This window comes from Girardinichthys multiradiatus, chromosome 22 (assembly GCF_021462225.1).
Source record: "Girardinichthys multiradiatus isolate DD_20200921_A chromosome 22, DD_fGirMul_XY1, whole genome shotgun sequence".
Classification (NCBI taxonomy): Eukaryota; Metazoa; Chordata; class Actinopteri; order Cyprinodontiformes; family Goodeidae; genus Girardinichthys; species Girardinichthys multiradiatus.
The window spans coordinates 24915130-24935800 of NC_061814.1; the positions used below are offsets into that span (position 1 = coordinate 24915130).

General features: G+C 40.0%; 1 protein-coding gene across 1 annotated transcript in view; it reads right to left on the reverse strand.

Moving 5' to 3' along the window:
- Window positions 1–1402: 1402 nt before the first annotated feature.
- The window catches only part of stox1 (storkhead box 1), a 30538-nt gene continuing 11269 nt past the window's right edge, over window positions 1403–20671 (reverse strand). The window contains exons 2-4 of the mRNA XM_047352526.1: window positions 10233–10385; window positions 2963–5570; window positions 1403–2191 (exon numbers count right to left, since the gene is read on the reverse strand). Of these exons, the coding sequence (XP_047208482.1) occupies window positions 2038–2191; window positions 2963–5570; window positions 10233–10385 (2915 nt within the window). The 3' untranslated portion in view covers window positions 1403–2037. The remainder of the gene's footprint in view (window positions 2192–2962; window positions 5571–10232; window positions 10386–20671) is intronic.

Sequence of the window (20671 nt, forward strand, 5' to 3'; positions counted from 1 at the left end):
AAACAGGAGAGTTGAGGTGCACATTTAATTCTGCCGTGATTTGGGCAGCCGTGGTTTTATGTTTTTTGGATACAATCCGGGTTAGCACCCGAACATCCCTTTCAGACAGCTTCCTCTTGCGTCCACAGTTAATCCTGTTGGATGTGGTTCGTCCTTCTTGGTGGTATGCTGACATTACCCTGGATACCGTGGCTCTTGATACATCACAAAGACTTGCTGTCTTGGTCACAGATGCGCCAGCAAGATGTGCACCAACAATTTGTCCTCTTTTGAACTCTGGTATGTCACCCATAATGTTGTGTGAATTTCAATATTTTGAGCAAAACTGTGCTCTTACCCTGCTAAGTGAACCTTCACACTCTGCTCTTACTGGTGCAATGTGCAATCAATGAAGACTGGCTACCAGGCTGGTCCAATTTAGCCATGAAATCTCCCACACCAAAATGACAGGTGTTTCAGTTTCATTGTCCAACCCCTGTACATGACATTTTCGGTTAGAACAAAGTGGATACTTGTAAAAATGAGAATAATTATTTCCAGGTTTTTAAAATGGTGTGCAATCCCATAGTTAAAAACCTACGTTTTGCTACAGTTAGAATTCTGAGGTTTGTTTTCCATATCTGGATTAAAACAGTTGTCCAGTCACTACAAAATCAGGCTGTCTGGTTGGGCGGAGAGATGTTAATGCATTTTGAAGATTCGCCACAGATGATCAGCTGGATTTAGGTCTGGGATTTCAGTGGACCACACAAACGGTACAAGATGCTTTCAGGATTGTCCCATTAATTGGACCTGCTCCCTTGTCGCTGTGGAAGAAAAAAGTGCAGAGGGTACATCTTATGGCTTTCCTTCATCTTTTTTCTTGGCTTTCTTGTATAAAGGCCAGGATTTCTGGAGTGTCCCTTTGACAGATTCCCCCTTTTAAGCTGAAAATATCTGCAGCTCCTCCAGGGTCACCATGGGCCTGTTGGCTGCTTCTGAGTAGTAATCTCCTTGCCCACATTGTTGGTTTACGTTGGTAGGTTTTGCACTCTTACCATATTCTCCGTCTTTAAATGGATTGAGTATCGCTATTGTAATGTGACCAAATGTGAAAAGGTTCAAGGAGTTTTAATAGTTTGGGTAATTACAGAAAGTGCTCAGCTCTCAGAGTGCAGAGTGACATTCTGTACCAAAAGAAATGCTTTTAAACCTTCAGCAGCAGTAGAAATGTGTGATATGGACTTAATAAACAAACATTACCAAAGAAGAATGTCCCAATTATTAAGTAGGCTATTTTAGGAAACCATTTACATTACATTACATTGCAAAAGTCTAATTTTAGAGCTGCAAATCACACAAAGATCCATTAAATCATCTTTATTGATACCAGTATTTAAAATAATCCCAACAATACCTTAGATTTTCGGGGTGTGCAAACATTTATTAGTTTATTGTCACGTTATATCAAAATTCTTGAGAATAAAATAATACCCGATAACAATAAACAATACGATAGGTGCCCATCCCTAGTCAACAGATGTAAAAGGCCTAAAAGTCCTACATGACGTTAGTGACTATGCTGGTTGAGCTTTGCAACACCTTAAGTCTAGCAGCTGTTTTAATAAAAACATATTTCCCAAGAAATATATCAAATCCAGTTAAGCTCATACATATATATCATGGAAACAAAAGACATCTTGGTGGATATATAATTTTATTTTTGTAACTGATGACGAGAAAACAAAATTAAAAACTAGTGAGAGACTGACAAAACTGCATTTATATTACATAAAATGCAAACTATATAACAGCAGATACACAAGTAAGTCTAGATATATCTTAGCAGATTTCTCTGTAAAGTATTTACAATCATTGTGTTCATTGAACATTTTTACACAGACCCATGTTCTCATAGGTGTCAATATGTGGAGGTAGGCACCAAACTACAGATCCTCATTTATCCCTTTTCTTGCATTTGCATACATCAAGGATGTGGTTCAAGCCTTCTGATGCACCTCAGAGAAGTGTCGTCTGCATTGCGTTAACAAGGACCTGCTATACGTTCATTACAGGAGTCAGCTGTAGCAGTGAGTTCTGTGGTCGGATGGTGCTGCTCTTTGAATGCAATTTTTCCAGGTTCTGCAGGAAGCCCCCTCTCTTGAGGCCTTCCAGGATAACAGTGTTGCTGGATGCGAGACTGACACGGGTCCTGTAAGGGCCAAAAAAACACCACTTTGGTAACGTGACACGTCAACCATCCCAGCACACTATCTACCTATGACCAGGTGCACAGAGAGTTCAATGCCAGGAAAGCAACTCTTTTCTTCCTCTCCAATTTTAAAATGAGTTTTTAAGTGCTGCACAGCAATTATACTTAATTATTAGCAATGACTCCCTTCTGTTCAAACACTGGATGCTATAATTGGCCACAAGGTGTTTGTTCAGCTTTATTGCAAATTACCTTACAAGTAAAATGACATATTTTGGGAGTAAGGCCAACCACAGACTTCCAACCCCAGGGTTAAATGTCAGTTCTATGTTTACACTGGCCAAAAGCACCTCAGAGAGGCGTGTGGTGTGTGGCCGCACATATACATGGGTTCAGTGCCTTGCAAACGTTTTCATTCCTCTTAGAATTATTTTACATTTTATCACATTACAACCTCAATCTTCTATGCCTTTAAGGTTGCAGATAACGCCAACGTAATGCGTATTTGTGAAAGAAGGAAAATGATACGTAGTTTTCAAAATCTATTGTGACAAAAATCTGAAAAGTGTGGAGTGCATTTATATTTAGCTCCCATTAGTCAATGCTTTGAGGTACCACCTTTTGCAGTGATTACAGCTGAAAGACTTGGGGTATGTTGCTATTCAGTGGCTTTCACACGATCGCTCTGAGTAAGGTCTTTGCAAGGAAATACTAAATGATTTCAGATTGCTTTAATAACATTTACAGAAAAAAATAAAGATAGTCACTCACCGAGGGGAATCTATGCCACTGTCTCCAGTAATGCTCTGATTCTCCACCATTTCTTCTGCTCTTCTACTTCCAATGGGTGTGCTCTGGATGGCCTTGTGGGTCTGAGGAACACCACTCTTATCCAAGGCATCCTTCCGCACTTCCTCTACATCCACAGCCCAGTGCGCCGACTCGCCATCACCCTCGTCGGCTGACTTTCGGACAGTCTCCGTGTCCGATTCGAGCTCGCTGGCCTGGCAGTAGTCAAAGATGCTGCTGTCTGCACCTTCACATGCCTCTGAACAGTCTGCATCCAGAATAGATCCACACCCCTTTTCCCCAGGGACTAATGGATCCCTTATGGGATTTGGTGGTCTAGTTCTCTGATGATGCAGTCTCCAGCTGCTCTCTGCTGGTCTTGTGGATATGAGGGAGGCTTCCCGCTGGCTTGTGGGAGGAATTAGATCCTTTAAAGTGCTATCTGTTGAGTCTTGTTTGCAGGCAGCTTGCTGTTGTTGGAACATGACTTTATAATAGGAATGTTGATGTATTTTAGATTCATGATTATTGTAAACCAGCCGGTGACCGTGATAGTTTGCTACTCCATCAGTTCTGTAATTATTTGCATCAATCATGTCCTCGGTGCTCAGACACAGGGAGCTGCAAGCATCTTCCTCCTCTGGTCCTGCTGTCTGATACAGCCTACAGTCATCCTCTATAAAACCATCATTGTTTGCCATCAGCGGTGTGTTGACAGCTGTCAGTTCCAGAACCTCCCTGTGGTTAATGGTTCTACTGGCTGATTGGGTCTCCTGCTGATCCTCAGCAGTCACGGAGCGCTCCTTCGGCTTTGAAATTTCATCCTTTTGTTGACTGGAGAGTCGGAGGGAATGTTTCCGCTGTAAAGACGGCTTGGGCCATGGCAGATCTGGACCATGTGCGGGGTTTATGACGGGCTGATAGGAATACGCAGGGACAACAGTATTCATATGGGAGTGTTGCTGGATGTTAATGAGACTGTTATCTTGTATTTTGCTTTGGTCTGGCACATTTTTGCACTCTTGCTTATTCTGTAAATGTCCATGTTTGCCCTCTTTCTCCCAAATCTCCTTGCTGCTTTGTTCATCCTGATACCGAACTTTGTCGTCTATCCTGAGCGTGCTGCCATGTAGATATGCCGAGCTGTAGTCCAAACCAAGCTCTTTGCTGAGCTTTTTGTCCGGCTGGAGCAGACGTTCAACAACAAAGTCCCTCTCGTGGTCGCAGTTGTATCTGTCCTCATACAATGGGAATTTCAGGGCATTCTCTCCAGTCGCTGCCATCAGTTTTGCCCGATGAGGGTCCCATGACTTGGAGCGGTGACTGGTTCGTTCCTTTCTTCCAGACACAGATGCTTTGCCCTCTTTGACGTCTCGCCTTCTGTGCTCCCTGTTGGTGGGAGTTATATTCTCACCATCCTTGATTGGATGAGTCTGGAAAGGATTGTCAATGCGTTTTTTGTAAAAACACTTTCCCTCAGCATTCCCAGGTTCCTCCTTTTGATCTGTAGTATCAGCCGGAATTTCTCCCCTGAGCCGTGTTGGAATCAAATCATCCTCATCTGGATAAATGTCAGAACACATGGGGGCCTTGCTTTTAATCTTTTCCTTGTCCCTTTCCCTTTGCTTTTCTCGAGATGAGTGGATCCTCCTCTTGCTGCGAGAAGCCTTATGGGACAATCTTTTCCCTCCACCCGCTTTAGACAATTGGTGATGTCTGTGTTTGGAGAAAGTTAAAATATCGGTTGACATTCCCTTGTCTACTCCCTTGTCTTTACTGTCCAGACCTCGATCCAGAACCACTCCCTTTTCCTTTCTCTCCTCCAGTTTCTTCATTAGGACTGTGTGGCGTGTCAGGTTGTCCACAGTCAGTTCAGGGTTGATGCGTTTGATGATGGCATGCTCCAGGTCTCGGGGCAAGTTGTTCAAGTCTTCCTCGTCTCTTACAGGCCACTCCTCCGGAGGGAACTGGCCTGAAAATGTTGCATACTCCTTCTTTGGCTTCTCCTTTTTGCCTCCATTCCTCCTAAACAAGCTAAGACCAAACTTCCTCCCAGGTTTATCCTTTTCTTTCCGATTTGTGGCGTTTGTAGTAGCAGAGGTTTTGCTGATCTCACTAGTCTGGCAATCAGCAGCTGTGGATGTGGACTGATTCTGCACTGAGGGTTTATGATCTGATGCCCGGGGCCACTTTAAGCTTCTTCCCGTGCATTCGCTTATGGACACAGATACAGAATGCTGGTCAGGAACAGTGGAGGGAGGGATGGTGGGCGTTTCAGTTGTGGCTGCGGTGTTGGAGGAATTTTGGTGAGGGCTAAAACAGCTGCATGACCTGCAGTGGGCTACAGGGACTGTTTGAGTATCCTCAACACAGACTTCATTGTTCAGAAGGTAAGTAACAGGAGGGGCCAAAGGTGGGTCATCTGTTGAAGCGGAGGTCCACCAGTTCTTCTCTCGGACCAAGTTGTTGGTGATGAAATAGGTCTGAGGCGTAACGATGAAGTAGCCTTCACCTGTGTGGTAAATCTTACGCTCCTTGATCAGAGTTCCAAGGGCGTTGTAGAGGATTTCCTGCGTGGGAATGGTTATCCCTAAGATACCAGATACAGAAGAGCGTGAGAGACAGCACATAGCAAAGAGGAGGAATTTAATTTAGCTGTAAGGGGGTATTTCTAAAAGTTCATGAAAATGTTTAGTCGTTGTTTAAGGGATGTTGAAACAAAGCCAGGATATGTTTCCCTCCGAAACTGATGCTTTCAAATTAAGTGCTGTGCCTTACAAAAGTATCCACACCCATTGAACTTTTGTCATGTAACAAACACAAACATCAATGTATTTATATATATAAACACACAGTAGTGCATAATTGTGAAGTGGAAGAGAAAATCTGTGGTATGTTTAAAGGTTGGGATATTGTTTTGCAACCTAAACCTCATTGGTCTCCATGATGCTTTTTTTAATGTTTTTTTAATGAACCTCTGAAGCCTTCACAGAACAGCTGTACAGGTCCTTCTCAAAATATTAGCATATTGTGATAAAGTTCATTATTTTCCATAATGTAATGATGAAAATTTAACATTCATATATTTTAGATTCATTGCACACTAACTGAAATATTTCAGGTCTTTTATTGTCTTAATACGGATGATTGTGGCATACAGCTCATGAAAACCCAAAATTCCTATCTCACAAAATTAGCATATTTCATCCGACCAATAAAAGAAAAGTGTTTTTAATTCAAAAAACGTCAACCTTCAAATAATCATGTACAGTTATGCACTCAATACTTGGTCGGGAATCATTTTGCAGAAATGACTGCTTCAATGCGGCGTGGCATGGAGGCAATCAGCCTGTGGCACTGCTGAGGTCTTATGGAGGCCCAGGATGCTTCGATAGCGGCCTTTAGCTCATCCAGAGTGTTGGGTCTTGAGTCTCTCAACGTTCTCTTCACAATATCCCACAGATTCCCTATGGGGTTCAGGTCAGGAGAGTTGGCAGGCCAATTGAGCACAGTGATACCATGGTCAGTAAACCATTTACCAGTGGTTTTGGCACTGTGAGCAGGTGCCAGGTCGTGCTGAAAAATGAAATCTTCATCTCCATAAAGCTTTTCAGCAGATGGAAGCATGAAGTGCTCCAAAATCTCCTGATAGCTAGCTGCATTGACCCTGCCCTTGATAAAACACAGTGGACCAACACCAGCAGCTGACACGGCACCCCAGACCATCACTGACTGTGGGTACTTGACACTGGACTTCTGGCATTTTGGCATTTCCTTCTCCCCAGTCTTCCTCCAGACTCTGGCACCTTGATTTCCGAATGACATGCAGAATTTGCTTTCATCCGAAAAAAGTACTTTGGACCACTGAGCAACAGTCCAGTGCTGCTTCTCTGTAGCCCAGGTCTGGGGAATGCGGCACCTGTAGCCCATTTCCTGCACACGCCTGTGCACGGTGGCTCTGGATGTTTCTACTCCAGACTCAGTCCACTGCTTCCGCAGGTCCCCCAAGGTCTGGAATCGGCCCTTCTCCACAATCTTCCTCAGGGTCCGGTCACCTCTTCTCGTTGTGCAGCGTTTTCTGCCACACTTTTTCCTTCCCACAGACTTCCCACTGAGGTGCCTTGATACAGCACTCTGGGAACAGCCTATTCGTTCAGAAATGTCTTTCTGTGTCTTACCCTCTTGCTTGAGGGTGTCAATAGTGGCCTTCTGGACAGCAGTCAGGTCGGCAGTCTTACCCATGATTGGGGTTTTGAGTGATGAACCAGGCTGGGAGTTTTAAAGGCCTCAGGAATCTTTTGCAGGTGTTTAGAGTTAACTCGTTGATTCAGATGATTAGGTTCATAGCTCATTTAGAGACGCTTTTAATGATATGCTAATTTTGTTAACTAGGAATTTTGGGTTTTCATGAGCTGTATGCCAAAATCATCTGTATTAAGACAATAAAAGACCTGAAATATTTCAGTTAGTGTGCAATGAATCTAAAATAAATGAATGTTAAATTTTCATCATGACATTATGGAAAATAATGAACTTTATCACAATATGCTAATATTTTGAGAAGGACCTGTATGTGTACCAAATTTCACAATCCTCGGTCAAAGCATGGCTTGGGGCTGATTTTTTAAAGTTTTCTAGGGGGCGCTGTGGACGAATTAGGCCACGCCCACCGAATATGTCATCAGATCTCTGTTGGGGACTGGACTAGGATCAATCACATTGAATTTGGTGCAGATCAGATGATGTATGTGGAAATTAGAGCCAAACGTATGGCCATGGCATGATGTCCAACTTCGCGGCGCCACCACGTCCTTTTATGAAAAGTCACTGTGCTTCAAACAAAGTTAAACCCACTAGTTATCAGTCAACTGACACAGTTTGACCAACTATTGAGTGCATAACTGTACGTGATTATTTGAAGGTTGACGTTTTTTGTATTAAAAACACTTTTCTTTTATTGGTCGGATGAAATATGCTAATTTTGTGAGATAGGAACTTTGGGTTTTCATGAGCTGTATGCCAAAATCATCCGTATTAAGACAATAAAAGACCTGAAATATTTCAGTTAGTGTGCAATGAATCTAAAATATATGAATGTTAAATTTTCATCATGACATTATAGAAAATAATGAACTTTATCACAATATGCTAATATTTTGAGAAGGACCTGTATTTGTATTGAGATTAAATTAAATACGAAGATAGACTTTTTACTAATTCTGTGACTTTTGAAGGCAGTTGGTTGCACTGGATTTTATTTGGTGGTGATGAATGCACTTCATACTTTGCATTGGTAAAAACCTTTCTTTCCACTTCACAAGAACAATACAATAACACACTACTGTGTGTTAGCCTATCGCAAAAGTAAAATACATAGAAGTTTGGGGTTGTAACATAAAATATAAAAATCTCCAGGGGATATGAATATTTTTGCAAGCCACTGTCTATCTTGGATTTGGGTAAGACCCACTGTGTTTTCACTGAACCGGCAACATCCTTATGGTGCGTTCACACCCAACGCGGATTCTGCGAATATTTCGCGTCATTTGTATGCTGTTGCTCGCTTCACATTCCACGTGAACTCCGCGTTGCCAAATGGCAACAAACGGCAACGCTTCGCCGTGTCATCAAATAGGAAGAGCTTCCATCTGCTGCTTGCTGGTTTCAACTGAACATGGTGGACATGGATTTCACAGACCTAATTACGGTGTTTTACCTGTGGAGAGCCAAAAACCGGCGCCGACGTCCCTGGGTTTACCAGATTCTTCAGGGACGGGAACAGTTCGGAGAGTACCTCCACCTACTCCAGGAGCTGGGTCTGGATGACGGTCGATTTCAGTGGTACTTCCGTCTATCCAGGACCCAGTTCGAAGATCTGCTGTCCCGCGTTGGGAGACGAATTGGCCTCCGGGACACCAACTACCGGCGCTGTATCCCCGCTGCTGAACGCCTGTCCATCTGTCTTCGGTGAATAATAAATCTCAGCTCAATAAAAAAACAGCCGATTTTTAATGTCTACATCTCCTACATATAAGATATTTGTGCCTAAACATAACCAGCCCAGGTCCTTTCTGTACTTGTCTCGGTAAAAGTAATTAGTTGAGTCATACAACTCTGGCTTGCCGCACAACGCCACTATGATCTAGTCCTCCATCTTCACTGACAACCGCTTCTTCTCCGCTACGGTCCTTCACCCTACGTCACAGCCACATCCAGTCCCTGATTGGTTGACGCAACGCGAATTTAGGAAAAAGTTCAGATTTTTCAACTTGTCCATCGCTCTCGCTTCGCTTGGCACGCCTTCCGCACCGCGTCCTTCGTCTCCTTCGCACCGCCTTGCGCTGCTCCGCTCCTGAACGCGCCTCTACATAGGGATAACATGTAAATCGGCCGCTCCTATCGCAGAATCCGCGTTCGGTGTCAACGCACCATTAAAGGTGTGGACATGCATTAGAGTATGGGTAATATGCACAATTATGACAGCAACATTAATGTTGAAAGATGCAAGACAACGTGAAAACACTTTTTGCACATATCACAAAAGGGCTTTGTACTGAATGAGTCTTTCAGTATTTTAAACACAGTTTAGAAGTTTGATAAATAAGATTCTTATGTAAATCAAACTGAATCTTTACAAAAGACTGGAAACACAATGTAACTTTTAATAGTGCAGCATTTGTCCTCCTCAGTTACCAATAAGGAGATGCAACGGATTGATAACCTTTTTTCAGAAAATTATGCTGATAAGAAAATGTACTTTTTATTAGCCTAAACATTTTTATTTTGTCTTTTTTTTAGGTATTTATTGCAATATACATAGTTATGGATTTATATTTTGGGACATATTTGAAACATAGTATCTTGCCAAAAATCTTCAGTCAAGAAAAAATTAGAACACCCTGATAAATATTCAGTTCTTTCAAAATGTTCACATATCGTTGTATAATCCTTTTTTATTTATCTGTGGAAAATAAAGTGATTTAATTACAGGTAAACAACAAAAGTGACAGTTTTGGGAAAAAAAAGTCCATTCTAAATGAGGAAAAGTTAGGACACCCTACCCCCCGACAGTTCAACAGGTCCTAGAATTTTTAAAATATATTTACTTTATTTTGAATTTCTCAGTTAAAATTGTTACTAAACATCAAAAATGTTAGGAAAAGAAACACAGGCTGCTGTAGGGTTACCTAATTATTCACACAAATAAATTAGTTTTTAAATAAGAAACTTGAGTAAATATTTTCTGAATTACCTGGATGGGCTTTGCTCATGTAGTTGACGAGTGCCTCTTGGGTGACGGTGATTTGAGCAGAGTTCATGTCTGAGATGACGGAGCACAGCACTTCAGCCAAGGGAATGAACTGCGACTGAGGAACCGAGGACATCTGCACCGGGGAGAGGTCACCTGAAACGAACACACACATCACTTTGAGGATTGGGTGAAACAGGTGGGGCCTGCTTCAGAAGATATAAACACACCTGGGTCAGGGAAGGTCTCCTTCCAAATGGTGCTGCCAGTGAAAACAACTCAAAGTACCGAAGTTGACATTCCTGTCCTAACCACCTTCTAAGTCATGACCGTGGTGGTCTATTTGTCTGATTTATACAAACCGTGCCTGACTGCTTTTGAAATTCCAGCAGTACGGAGACGGACCACGGAATTCCCCGACTCCCACATAAACGATCACAGGTCTGCCTGCTGGACAGATTAGATATCTCGCCCCCCATGACACACATAAACCTACACCCCCAGGAGCAGCACTTACACAAACATGTTGCCAACACAAAGAAAGCTCATAAAAGTACTTCACTTGGTAAAATTTTTAACTCTTTCTTTATATGTACATTTCACAAAATGTTACAGACAGCTTGAAACTACAGTAAAAAATGCCCTGTCTGACTTCCAAACTAGAATCTAATTAAATTCAGTTAATTAAAGGGTGATTTGGTTCATCTAGGGATGCTGTCATTCTCCTTGAGGACTTAAATTCCCATGTGGTCACCTGGTAGGGTGTAATTGGCCTCAAGGATCTGAAATCGAGCAGTGATCATAAGTGGCAGCAGGCCACCTTGGGCCAAAGTTTGATTTTAAACCATATCATGAGAGCTACAGCATAGAACCTTCAACCGTCGGATAAAGGAGGGGCAGAACTGTCAACTGATCACCACCTGGTAGCTAGTTGGATGGCAGAAAAAGCTCCTCAAACGAGTGGTGAAGGTGAACTGGGAATGACTAGCAGACGACCCTCCATTGGGAGATCTCTGAGAGAATTTCTTATTTGTTTTGATGGAGGTTTGGTGACACTGATTCTGAATGGGCATGTTCATGGTCTCCAACGGAGATGTAGCTTCCAGAAGTTGTTGTCTAAAGGTCACTGGTGCTGTCGTGAGGACAACCAGAAGACCAGCTGGTAGACCGCTATGGCGATAAAGCCTATCAAACTAAAGAGGAAGGCCTCTAGATCTTGGTTTTCTCTGTCGACTCCTAAACAAGCAGATAGGCAGCTGGAAAGACTGCAGCTTGGTTGCAGAAGCAAAAACATGGGAGGAATTCAAAAATGCAATGCTGTTTGGGTTGGTTGAGGGCTCTTAAAAGGGAGATATGGCTCATCCCAGGTGGCGTTTTGCTTCCCAAACAGAATCTAATGGAGACGTCGACAAAGAGTAGAACTTTGAACTGACAGAGATTTCAAGTTTTGTATCCCTGAGCTGTTGTAAATCAGGGCACTTGTGATTAAAAATTATTTTTGAAATGCCAATTTCTTTTTAGACACAAATGTTTTGTGGTTAGTTTTACATAGTTTAAGTAGAACTGAATGTGATTAGGTTAAGATCAGTGATTCTTTGATGTTATGGTTAGAATAAGAATGTGTTGCAATGGGAATTAATTACTATTCCCTAAGTGATAATATACATAACTTTTTGAACTAGTTACTGTGTATTTCTTGTTCTAAGGTCCCCATGATCAAAATAGCTGACATTCTAACAAGAAAGCAGGGAAAGGACCAAAACAAATCAGCTTGTTCTACTGATGAATGATTAGCACAGGGACTGGGTTACCTCAAACGTTCCTCTTGAGGGGATGAACATAACCTTACCCACAAGACTGGAAAATTGGTTTTTGTTAATCAGCTACACCACACAGACATTTGAAACCCACCACATAACCAGATGGAACTCCAACTTGTTTTTGTTTTTCGCAAGTTTTCTTGTGTGTTTTTAAGTTTTGTAGTTGTGGTCGGGAGGGATATTTATGTATAAACTGTGCGAATTTAAAGTAAAGCTTAAACATGTGCAGTGTCTGTGTGACAGTGAGCAATTTTCCCTTCAGCCCCCCGGGCCGGTTACCAGAAACATTCCCGAGCTCACACTTGATGTAAACTAAACATTTACAGCCCTCACACTTGAGCCACTTACAGACAAGGCAGAAAAATATACAACTAATCAAATGTGTGCCATGGTGAAGTCTGATTGAACACACACCCATGACACTGGTACTGACAGATCACAGTGAAAAGTCTAAAAACAAAGGACAGATCTTCCAGTTTTACAATAGTTTTGCCAGATTTTCATGACTATAATTACTCAAATAAAATATAAAATCTGCAGAGTTACCAGAAAACAAAATCACAATATTTTTTACACATAGAAAAAAATGATTGAAATGATTATTAATAACAGTGCATTGAACATATAATTGTCCATTGTTAGAAAAAAAATGCAAATTTAACAAGTTACTGTCCCCAGTAAACGTATTCACACCCCTTGAACTTATTCATGTTTCATCACATTACAAGTACAACCTTCAATATATGTCATTGGGATTTATGTGATAGAAGTGTTGCCTGTTTGTGAATTGAAAGGAAACCAATACATGGTTTTTCAATGTTTTTTCTGCAAATAAAAATTTTAAAAATCTGGTGTTTATTTCATCCTTTGCTACAATTACAGCTGCATGTGTTTTAGGGCATGTCTCTACCAGCTCAGAACATCTGATGACTAAAATTTTTCTTTTTTAGCAAAATACCTCAAGCTTGGTCGGTTGGATGGATAAGGGGTCCTGTGAAAATCAGTTTTCAACTATTGCCACAGATTCTCATTTAAATTTCAGTCTTAACTTTGAATGGGCCCTTCTAGCATATGATGAACATGCCTAGATCTAAATTATTCAATTGACTCTTAAACTTCCATCAATACCTTTTAATAAGAAGCAGCACAAATTAAATTTTAAGCAACAAAAGCCAGCACAAATGTAAAACGATTGATTGACACCAATTCTGTTTGACTTAGGTCATTTGTGCAGTGGGGTTGGGGCATTGGTTGAAACATATTTGCAGCAAATATGTTCAATAAAAAGCTTTTTGTTTTGTTATTTTAAATCATATAATTATAATTTTTTGGGGGGGATTCTGTTAAAATGGCAACAAAGCCAATCCTATGTTGCTCTCCAAAATGTGTTAGGTTTTTAGTTTAAATAAAAAACCTACATAAAAAATATGCCACATTAGCCAGTATAGTAAAATATCAGTAAAGCAAGCTCTCCGAAAACTCACAAGGCTTACAGATAAGGTTACTTCTTTATAAAATTGATCCTGAGGGATTGTAAAAGAAAAAAAGCGAAAGAAAACATCTGCGCTCCCTCAGCTGAGACAAGGCATTAAGCGCCTGAACCTCAGCAGAGATATTTTTATAGCAGCTGCACTCAGCAATGAATTAAAGCTGCTGACTTAGCTCCTCATTGTTATTAAGTTCATATAGGAATGTCTGGCAGGCTGTGCACATAAAGCAGCAATGTATTACCACTCTCAGTAGTCAGGAAGATCAGCTAAGATATGACAGAAAAAACAGTCCTGTCAAATACCTGCAAACATGACCCATGATTTTTGGAGAGGAAAAAGTACTAGTTGCCATACACTTGCCATGCAACATTAAATAAACACTTTTATTTGGAGGGAAAAATTTAGTATTACAGTAGAACGGGCCGGTATAGGATTAGGGTTTGCTGAATCTAACATTAGCAGGCATGACCGCCAGGGAGGGTCACTGCTGTAACCGTCTCCTCTCCAGGGGAAACTGACCTCTCTGTTGCTGTAATTCAAGACTGGGAATCCAACATTACACCCTTTGTCATAGCTGGCATTAATACCCAGCTGAGTGCCATGGCAACACAATCCTGATCCACAATGGGAGGGGAGGAACAGCAACTCGAGAGTCAAAACAGGATGGGACTTGTGTTAAAGCAAGGAAGCAGCAATTCACTGGAGCCCCTCAAAGAGGCACATTTGGTCTACACATAACATGCTTAATCAAAAACTATATGTATGAATTTATATTCAGCTCTCTTTACTTTTAAACATATAAATACAGTTCAGTGCAACCGACTCCATTCAGAACTCCCTAAGTAGTAGATATGACTGACTGACTGACTGACTACGCTTTTTAGACTTTCATTGTGTAAAAAAATTTAAAACCCAAACGTAATTTTCCGTTTATTCCACAACTTTGCACAAATTTATGTTGATCTGTCACATAAAATTTTAATTAAACATTTTGAAGTTTGTGGTTGTAATGTTACAAATGTGAAAACACCAGACTTCCTGTTGAACAACTGAACACATCTAAACTGATATTCATTATGAAACTGGGGAAACAAGAGGGCAAGAAGAAAAGGAGGCTGGAGTTAACCTTCGGGTTTATTACTAAGAGTACTTGTAAAGACACGACCTAAAAATAATGTTTGGTCATATTTGTATTACATCTCAGTGGACCTTCCAGTCAGGTTCTCCTGAACCATTAACCATTTCAAACAGGGTCAGTCCTTTTATAAAATGGTTTTATTGGGTCAAACTTGATGGTACTTATTAGCCACTGGGCTGAAGTTCAGAAAATATATCAAATATTTTTTGGAACTTTAACTGGTACTTTTTCTTGCATGTCTAAGATGTTGTCAATCTATAATATTTAAGCAAACATGACCTGTAACTGTATCAAAGGTGCAAAGAGAGTTAAAGTACCACTCAAAATTATTGACTCCCCTGCCAATTTAGTCCTAAAATAAATTGTGGTTATTGAGATTTGATGCCAGTCTTTGCTGCAGTTCTCTAACAATGAGTTTTGGAGAGTTGGCACTTGGCAAGAAGCTCTGTTCTTGGACCCATTTTCTGATTTATGCATATCCAACCACATGTGCCTTACCTGAACGGCACGATTGCTTGTGTTTCCCATTTTGTAGAGTGCCTTATAGAAATAGGTCGCACATTTTTGGCCAACTGAAACAGGAAGTGAAGGGTCATTTAATAATGGTTCCTAAACACTTAAAATTAAAAACAAAGAATGAATGTGAAGAAATGCTTCAATATATGTGTAGTTCAAGTCAAGAAGGAGGTAAATATAGGGCATTAATTTCTTGTTTATCAGTATTGGATAACCTCAGTCAATTTTACCATCAGCGACCTCATCACTGTCAAATGTTCTACCTTAATACTGATTTGGTGTGAAACTGTTCAAATAAACAAGCTTTAGTATGAACTTTTACACACAATCGCAAAGATCCCACTATCTTTTTTGCCTTGCATAGACAAAAACAAATTTCTTCCCACGTCAAACTATGGGTTTCATAAACTGCTGCCCGGGAAATACGATGAAGAATTTCAAGCTGACTGTTCATGTTACAGAGATGATTGACAAAGACCTTCTCTCCTCTTTCCCCACTGAAATGTGTTTGGCTGCTGAAACTGATCAATGCCACATGTATTCACATGGCTGTGTTGGTTAGCAGGCCTCGGAGCCACATGAATCCTATTTCAAGTGTGATTGCATTAAGTTTAATCCCCAGAAGAAAAGAAAAAAATTGAAGAAAAAAAAAACCACAGCAAACAAAACTCAAAACATCATTTAGACCCTCTTTTAACTGTACAGATCCAGACATATGTCTAGATTATCTAAACTGAAAGCAGAAAAGGTGAAAACTGTCTAGACATGACCTGAAAACTACAAATCTTGGGTTATCTTTTTAACATTACATTGAGTCATTACTAATGATTTGAAGAATTACCAGATTACCTTTCTAAATCACAATCCACTGAAGCAAATGTGTTAACAATATGATGTATATATATAATAAAAGAATAAATGTTTTGTTTGCACACAAACAAGCATTTAGAAAAGCAGGCTCAATACCAACACACAGTACAGCAAAGAGATAAAACTTCTGACTTACTTAGCATTACTCAGCCGTCTGGCTGCTATTCCTGGTTTTTTTACTTGACATTTTGTGAACGAGTGCACAATTAGAAACATCTTCTGTTTTAGAATCATTACAAGGCTTTAATAACAGAAACCATGTCAGCAAGAGACTCACTTAGATTTGTTGTGCCATGCAGTTTAGCAAGATCCTCATAAAATTTAACACGCTGCACATTAATTTGATTTGTATTCTTTTTATTAGTCCCAGTGTTGGCATCATTCCCTAATTCTCCGTTGATGGAAATCATTGTTAGACACCAACTGTGGTTTTGACTCAAACATCGCAATAATTCTTGAAAAAAGGTTATAGAGCAGATTTTTGGGCGATCCAAGATTTTTCATCAAGTCACATTATTATACTTGTTTTGGGCTTTTGAGACATTTGAGTAAGTCTGAGGGTTAACAGCACAAATTCACATTAAATACCCTCAGTTTTAATTATCCATACATGAATTATTGGTATAGCTGTGAACTATTAATGCCTGAGAATCATGAAGGAGTTTATAATAACTAGTTTTTCAGCAAATGTAATGAAATTACTTGTTTGAATCGGTTAACATCCGCCTCCGTCTGTAGTCTATAAAGCGTTAATGAGCCCTTTGTAGACTATTGTCCCGAATTTGCCTCACACCACCACACAGCTAGAGTGGCATGTGAACAGTATGTCACAAATACCTGTTGATGCATATTCAACACATACAAATGATCATATTGGAAGCGCTTTATAGCCATCTAGTTGTTAAAGGTAAGCCTAGGTATGTCTAAATTAGCTAATTTCCATACTAAATATCACAATGTATATCTATTTTGTGTGCTATAAACAAATTAACAATCTTTACTTAATTTAGAATTAGTTTAATAGTAAAAATACAAATCTTTCATATATTTGATAGAATTGTAAATAGTTCAGGCAGTAAGAAGATGTTGTCATCAGATCTTAAATATCAAACTTGGGTTTGATCAAGACATGTTGAATAACTGTTATTGGATTTCCTGACTAAACTAGTTAGTCTACACTGGTTTTGTTTACAGATGCACCAAGAACCTGGCTGGTGGACAAAATCCGCTAATTTCCAACTTCACTGGCCTTGATCGCTGACCGGTCCGAAACTCAAAATTCCAAACGAATTTTGTTTAAATTTTCCATGTATTTTTAGTTGTATACAAACACTGCCTAACTGAGCCAGAATTATGCTAGATACTGAGCAAAAACTAACCTGACTTTATACAGACACCGTTTTGTTTCCATATTCTAGTTCTCTGAGTGGTACATAGACTGGTGTGTGTGCAGCTGTAGATTGCATGTCTTTGTGGCATTTTTAAATGGGGTTTTTTTTGTTCCCAAATTGGTCAGCAGGAAGTCTTTCTTCATTGCTTCTTTCTTACATTTGTTTGCAACAAAAAAAAACTTTTGGCTGCTGTCCTATCCTACCTCCAAATGGATCCCATTAGTATTAGAGAATATTGGATTACAGTGGTTGTTTTATGGGAAAATACGAAAGGAAACTCTTGACTCCTTCCCTCTTCTCTCTATGCTGTTGCAGGTGAAGCCTAACTGAAATATCAGCTTTGTTTTTCTCACTCCAAGGCCTCTGGGAAGACTTATGCTCTCAAACATACACCCTCTTATCTTATCCTGCTATCGCCTAATCTTCTGGATTCCACTTAGCCAACAACATAATCTCTTCTCTCTCCCTCATCAAGAACACACAGCCCCACTTTCAACATGACTCCCTCCCTGACTCCCATTGACTGAGACCTTGTGAGCAGTATGCTTCAGTGTATCCACAGATTGTACATGCAAGATCTGAGATTAGTCTCCATCAGCACAATGTCAAACCTTTCTATGGTCAGATTTGTGTAATGAGAGTAAATGCTAGCGATAATTTATGCCCCTACACTTAACCAAAACCAATTCCCACTTGTTTCCATTAGCCCAACCTCCCATTTGATATGTGTTTGTGTGGAGTGTGTTTTTGAAGTTCTTTACGAGTTTGTGTCTTTCACTCGCAGAACAACACACAGATTTGGGCGTTGCAGTTAAATGACCTAATAAACACAGTGAAAAGATCCCTTCAGAAAGCAACAAGAGCCCAAATGTCTCAACAAGCAGACCAACACAAACTCTTTCCTGTCCTTCTTTCATGAAAGCCGTTTTAGCACAACTTGGAGTAAATATCGATTGTAGAAAGCAATTAATTAGCAAAATAACACAATTGTTCATGACTCATCAATAACCGATAAAAGGGCGAGTATCTTTCCAGCTGTATTGATTGATTTCCAGCAATACAAGCAGCATTTTAGACTAAATGTTAGTCATTAGGGAAATATATATTCAGCTCTATTGATGGTTCAGCATCTCATAAGGGAGTAAATACGCTTAAACACTAAGAGAAGTGTTGAGATAGTATGAATATTTCCAAAGTGTCCTCTATTTAATCAGAACTTCAATATGTGTTCCTTTTTCATTTATTCTAAAAGTATGACTAACAGCAGAAGAAATAACACAAAAAATCAAGATAATAGCATAATAAAGAAAGTTTCATGAGCTAAAAGCTACGGTCAGTGAAAAGAAACACAGGTCAGGTTTGTGTTGATTCATGTCACCATGGAAACCTTTAAGCATGGCGGTGACCTGCCAAATGCAATACAAAGACAAAGAGGGAAAAGGAACAGCATTAGAGGGGCAGTATGGGTGTCTGAAATCCAGCATAAAGGCCTATTTGTTAAACCGCTGCATTTGAATTTTGATCTGTGCTGGCAAAAGTAAACAAGCAGACGTCTCTAAAACTAATACTCACTCTGCTCACGTAGTTTGTCTCCACAGACAAACTGCAACCAACCCCCGGAGCTGTAATCTCATTAAATATTTTTTTTAACACATGATTCACTCTAAAAGCAATTTAAGTACAATCTACTCTGTATATGACTTAGTGTGCAGAAATCTCTTACACTTACCTGATCTGTAACAGAGACTGGAGACAATAGTAAAGAAGACACGACTGCATTGTGTTTCAAAGAACTTTAAGTTCTGATTTACTACTATGTAACCTAATACTAAAACAACCCAATGCCATGAGACACATTAATAGCACAACATTACAACATCTTTTTTACTTCAGTCCTCTTCAGAGTTAATGGACCCCACCTAGTATCTGGTTCTCTTTGGCTTTTATGGACCAAGAAATTAATCAGGAGTCTGTATAGGCCTTCAGTGGTTTATATATATATATATATATATACACACAAACACACTACCGGTCAAATGTTTTAGCTACACTTTCTCACCTAATGGGAGTCTTTATCTTCATGAGTATTTAAATTGTAGCAAGGGCAACAAAACTGAGTGAACACACATGGAATTATGTAGTAAACAAAAAGTGTGAAATAACTAAACATTTTTATATTTTCATCACAGGAAAGCGCGGCTACTTTAAAGAATCTAAAATATAAAACATATTTAAAGGTTTAACAATTTTATGTTTGCTACATAAATCCATATATGTTCATTTATTGTTTTGATGCCTTCAGTGAGAATCTATGTAGAGAAAGGCGTTCTAAAATGTTTAACCGTATGTTTGTATATATATATATATATATATATATATATATATATATATATATATATATATATATATATATATATATATATATATATATATACATACATACAGCTGTTGGACAATGAAACTGAAACACCTGTCATTTTAGTGTGGGAGATTTCATGGCTAAATTGGACCAGCCTGGTAGCCAGTCTTCATTGATTGCACATTGCACCAGTAAGAGCAGAGTGTGAAGGATCAATTAGCAGGGCAAGAGCACAGTTTTGCTCAAAATATTGAAATACACACAACATTATGGGTGACATACCAGAGTTCTAAAGAGGACAAATTGTTAGTACACGTCTTGCTGGCGCATCTGTGACCAAGACAGCAAGTCTTTGTGATGTATCAAGAGCCACGGTATCCAGGGTAATGTCAGCATACCACCAAGAAGGATGAACCACATCCAACAGGATTAACTGTGGACACAAGAGGAAGCTGTCTGAAAGGGTGCTAACCCGGATTGTATCCAAAAAACAGAAAACCACGGCTGCCCAAATCACGGCAGAATTAAATGTGCACCTCAACTCTCCTGTTTCCACCAGAACTGTCCGTCGGGAGCTCCACAGGGTCAATATACACGGCCGGGTTGCTATAGCCAAACCTTTGGTCACTCATGCCAATGTCAAACGTCGTTTCAATGGTGCAAAGAGCACAAATCTTGGGCTGTGGACAATGTGAAACATGTATTGTTCTCTGATGAGTCCACCTTTACTGTTTTCCCCACATCCGGGAGAGTTACGGTGTGGAGAAGCCCCAAAGAAGCGTACCACCCAGACTGTTGCATGCCCACAGTGAAGCATGGGGGTGGATCAGTGATGGTTTGGGCTGCCATATCATGGCA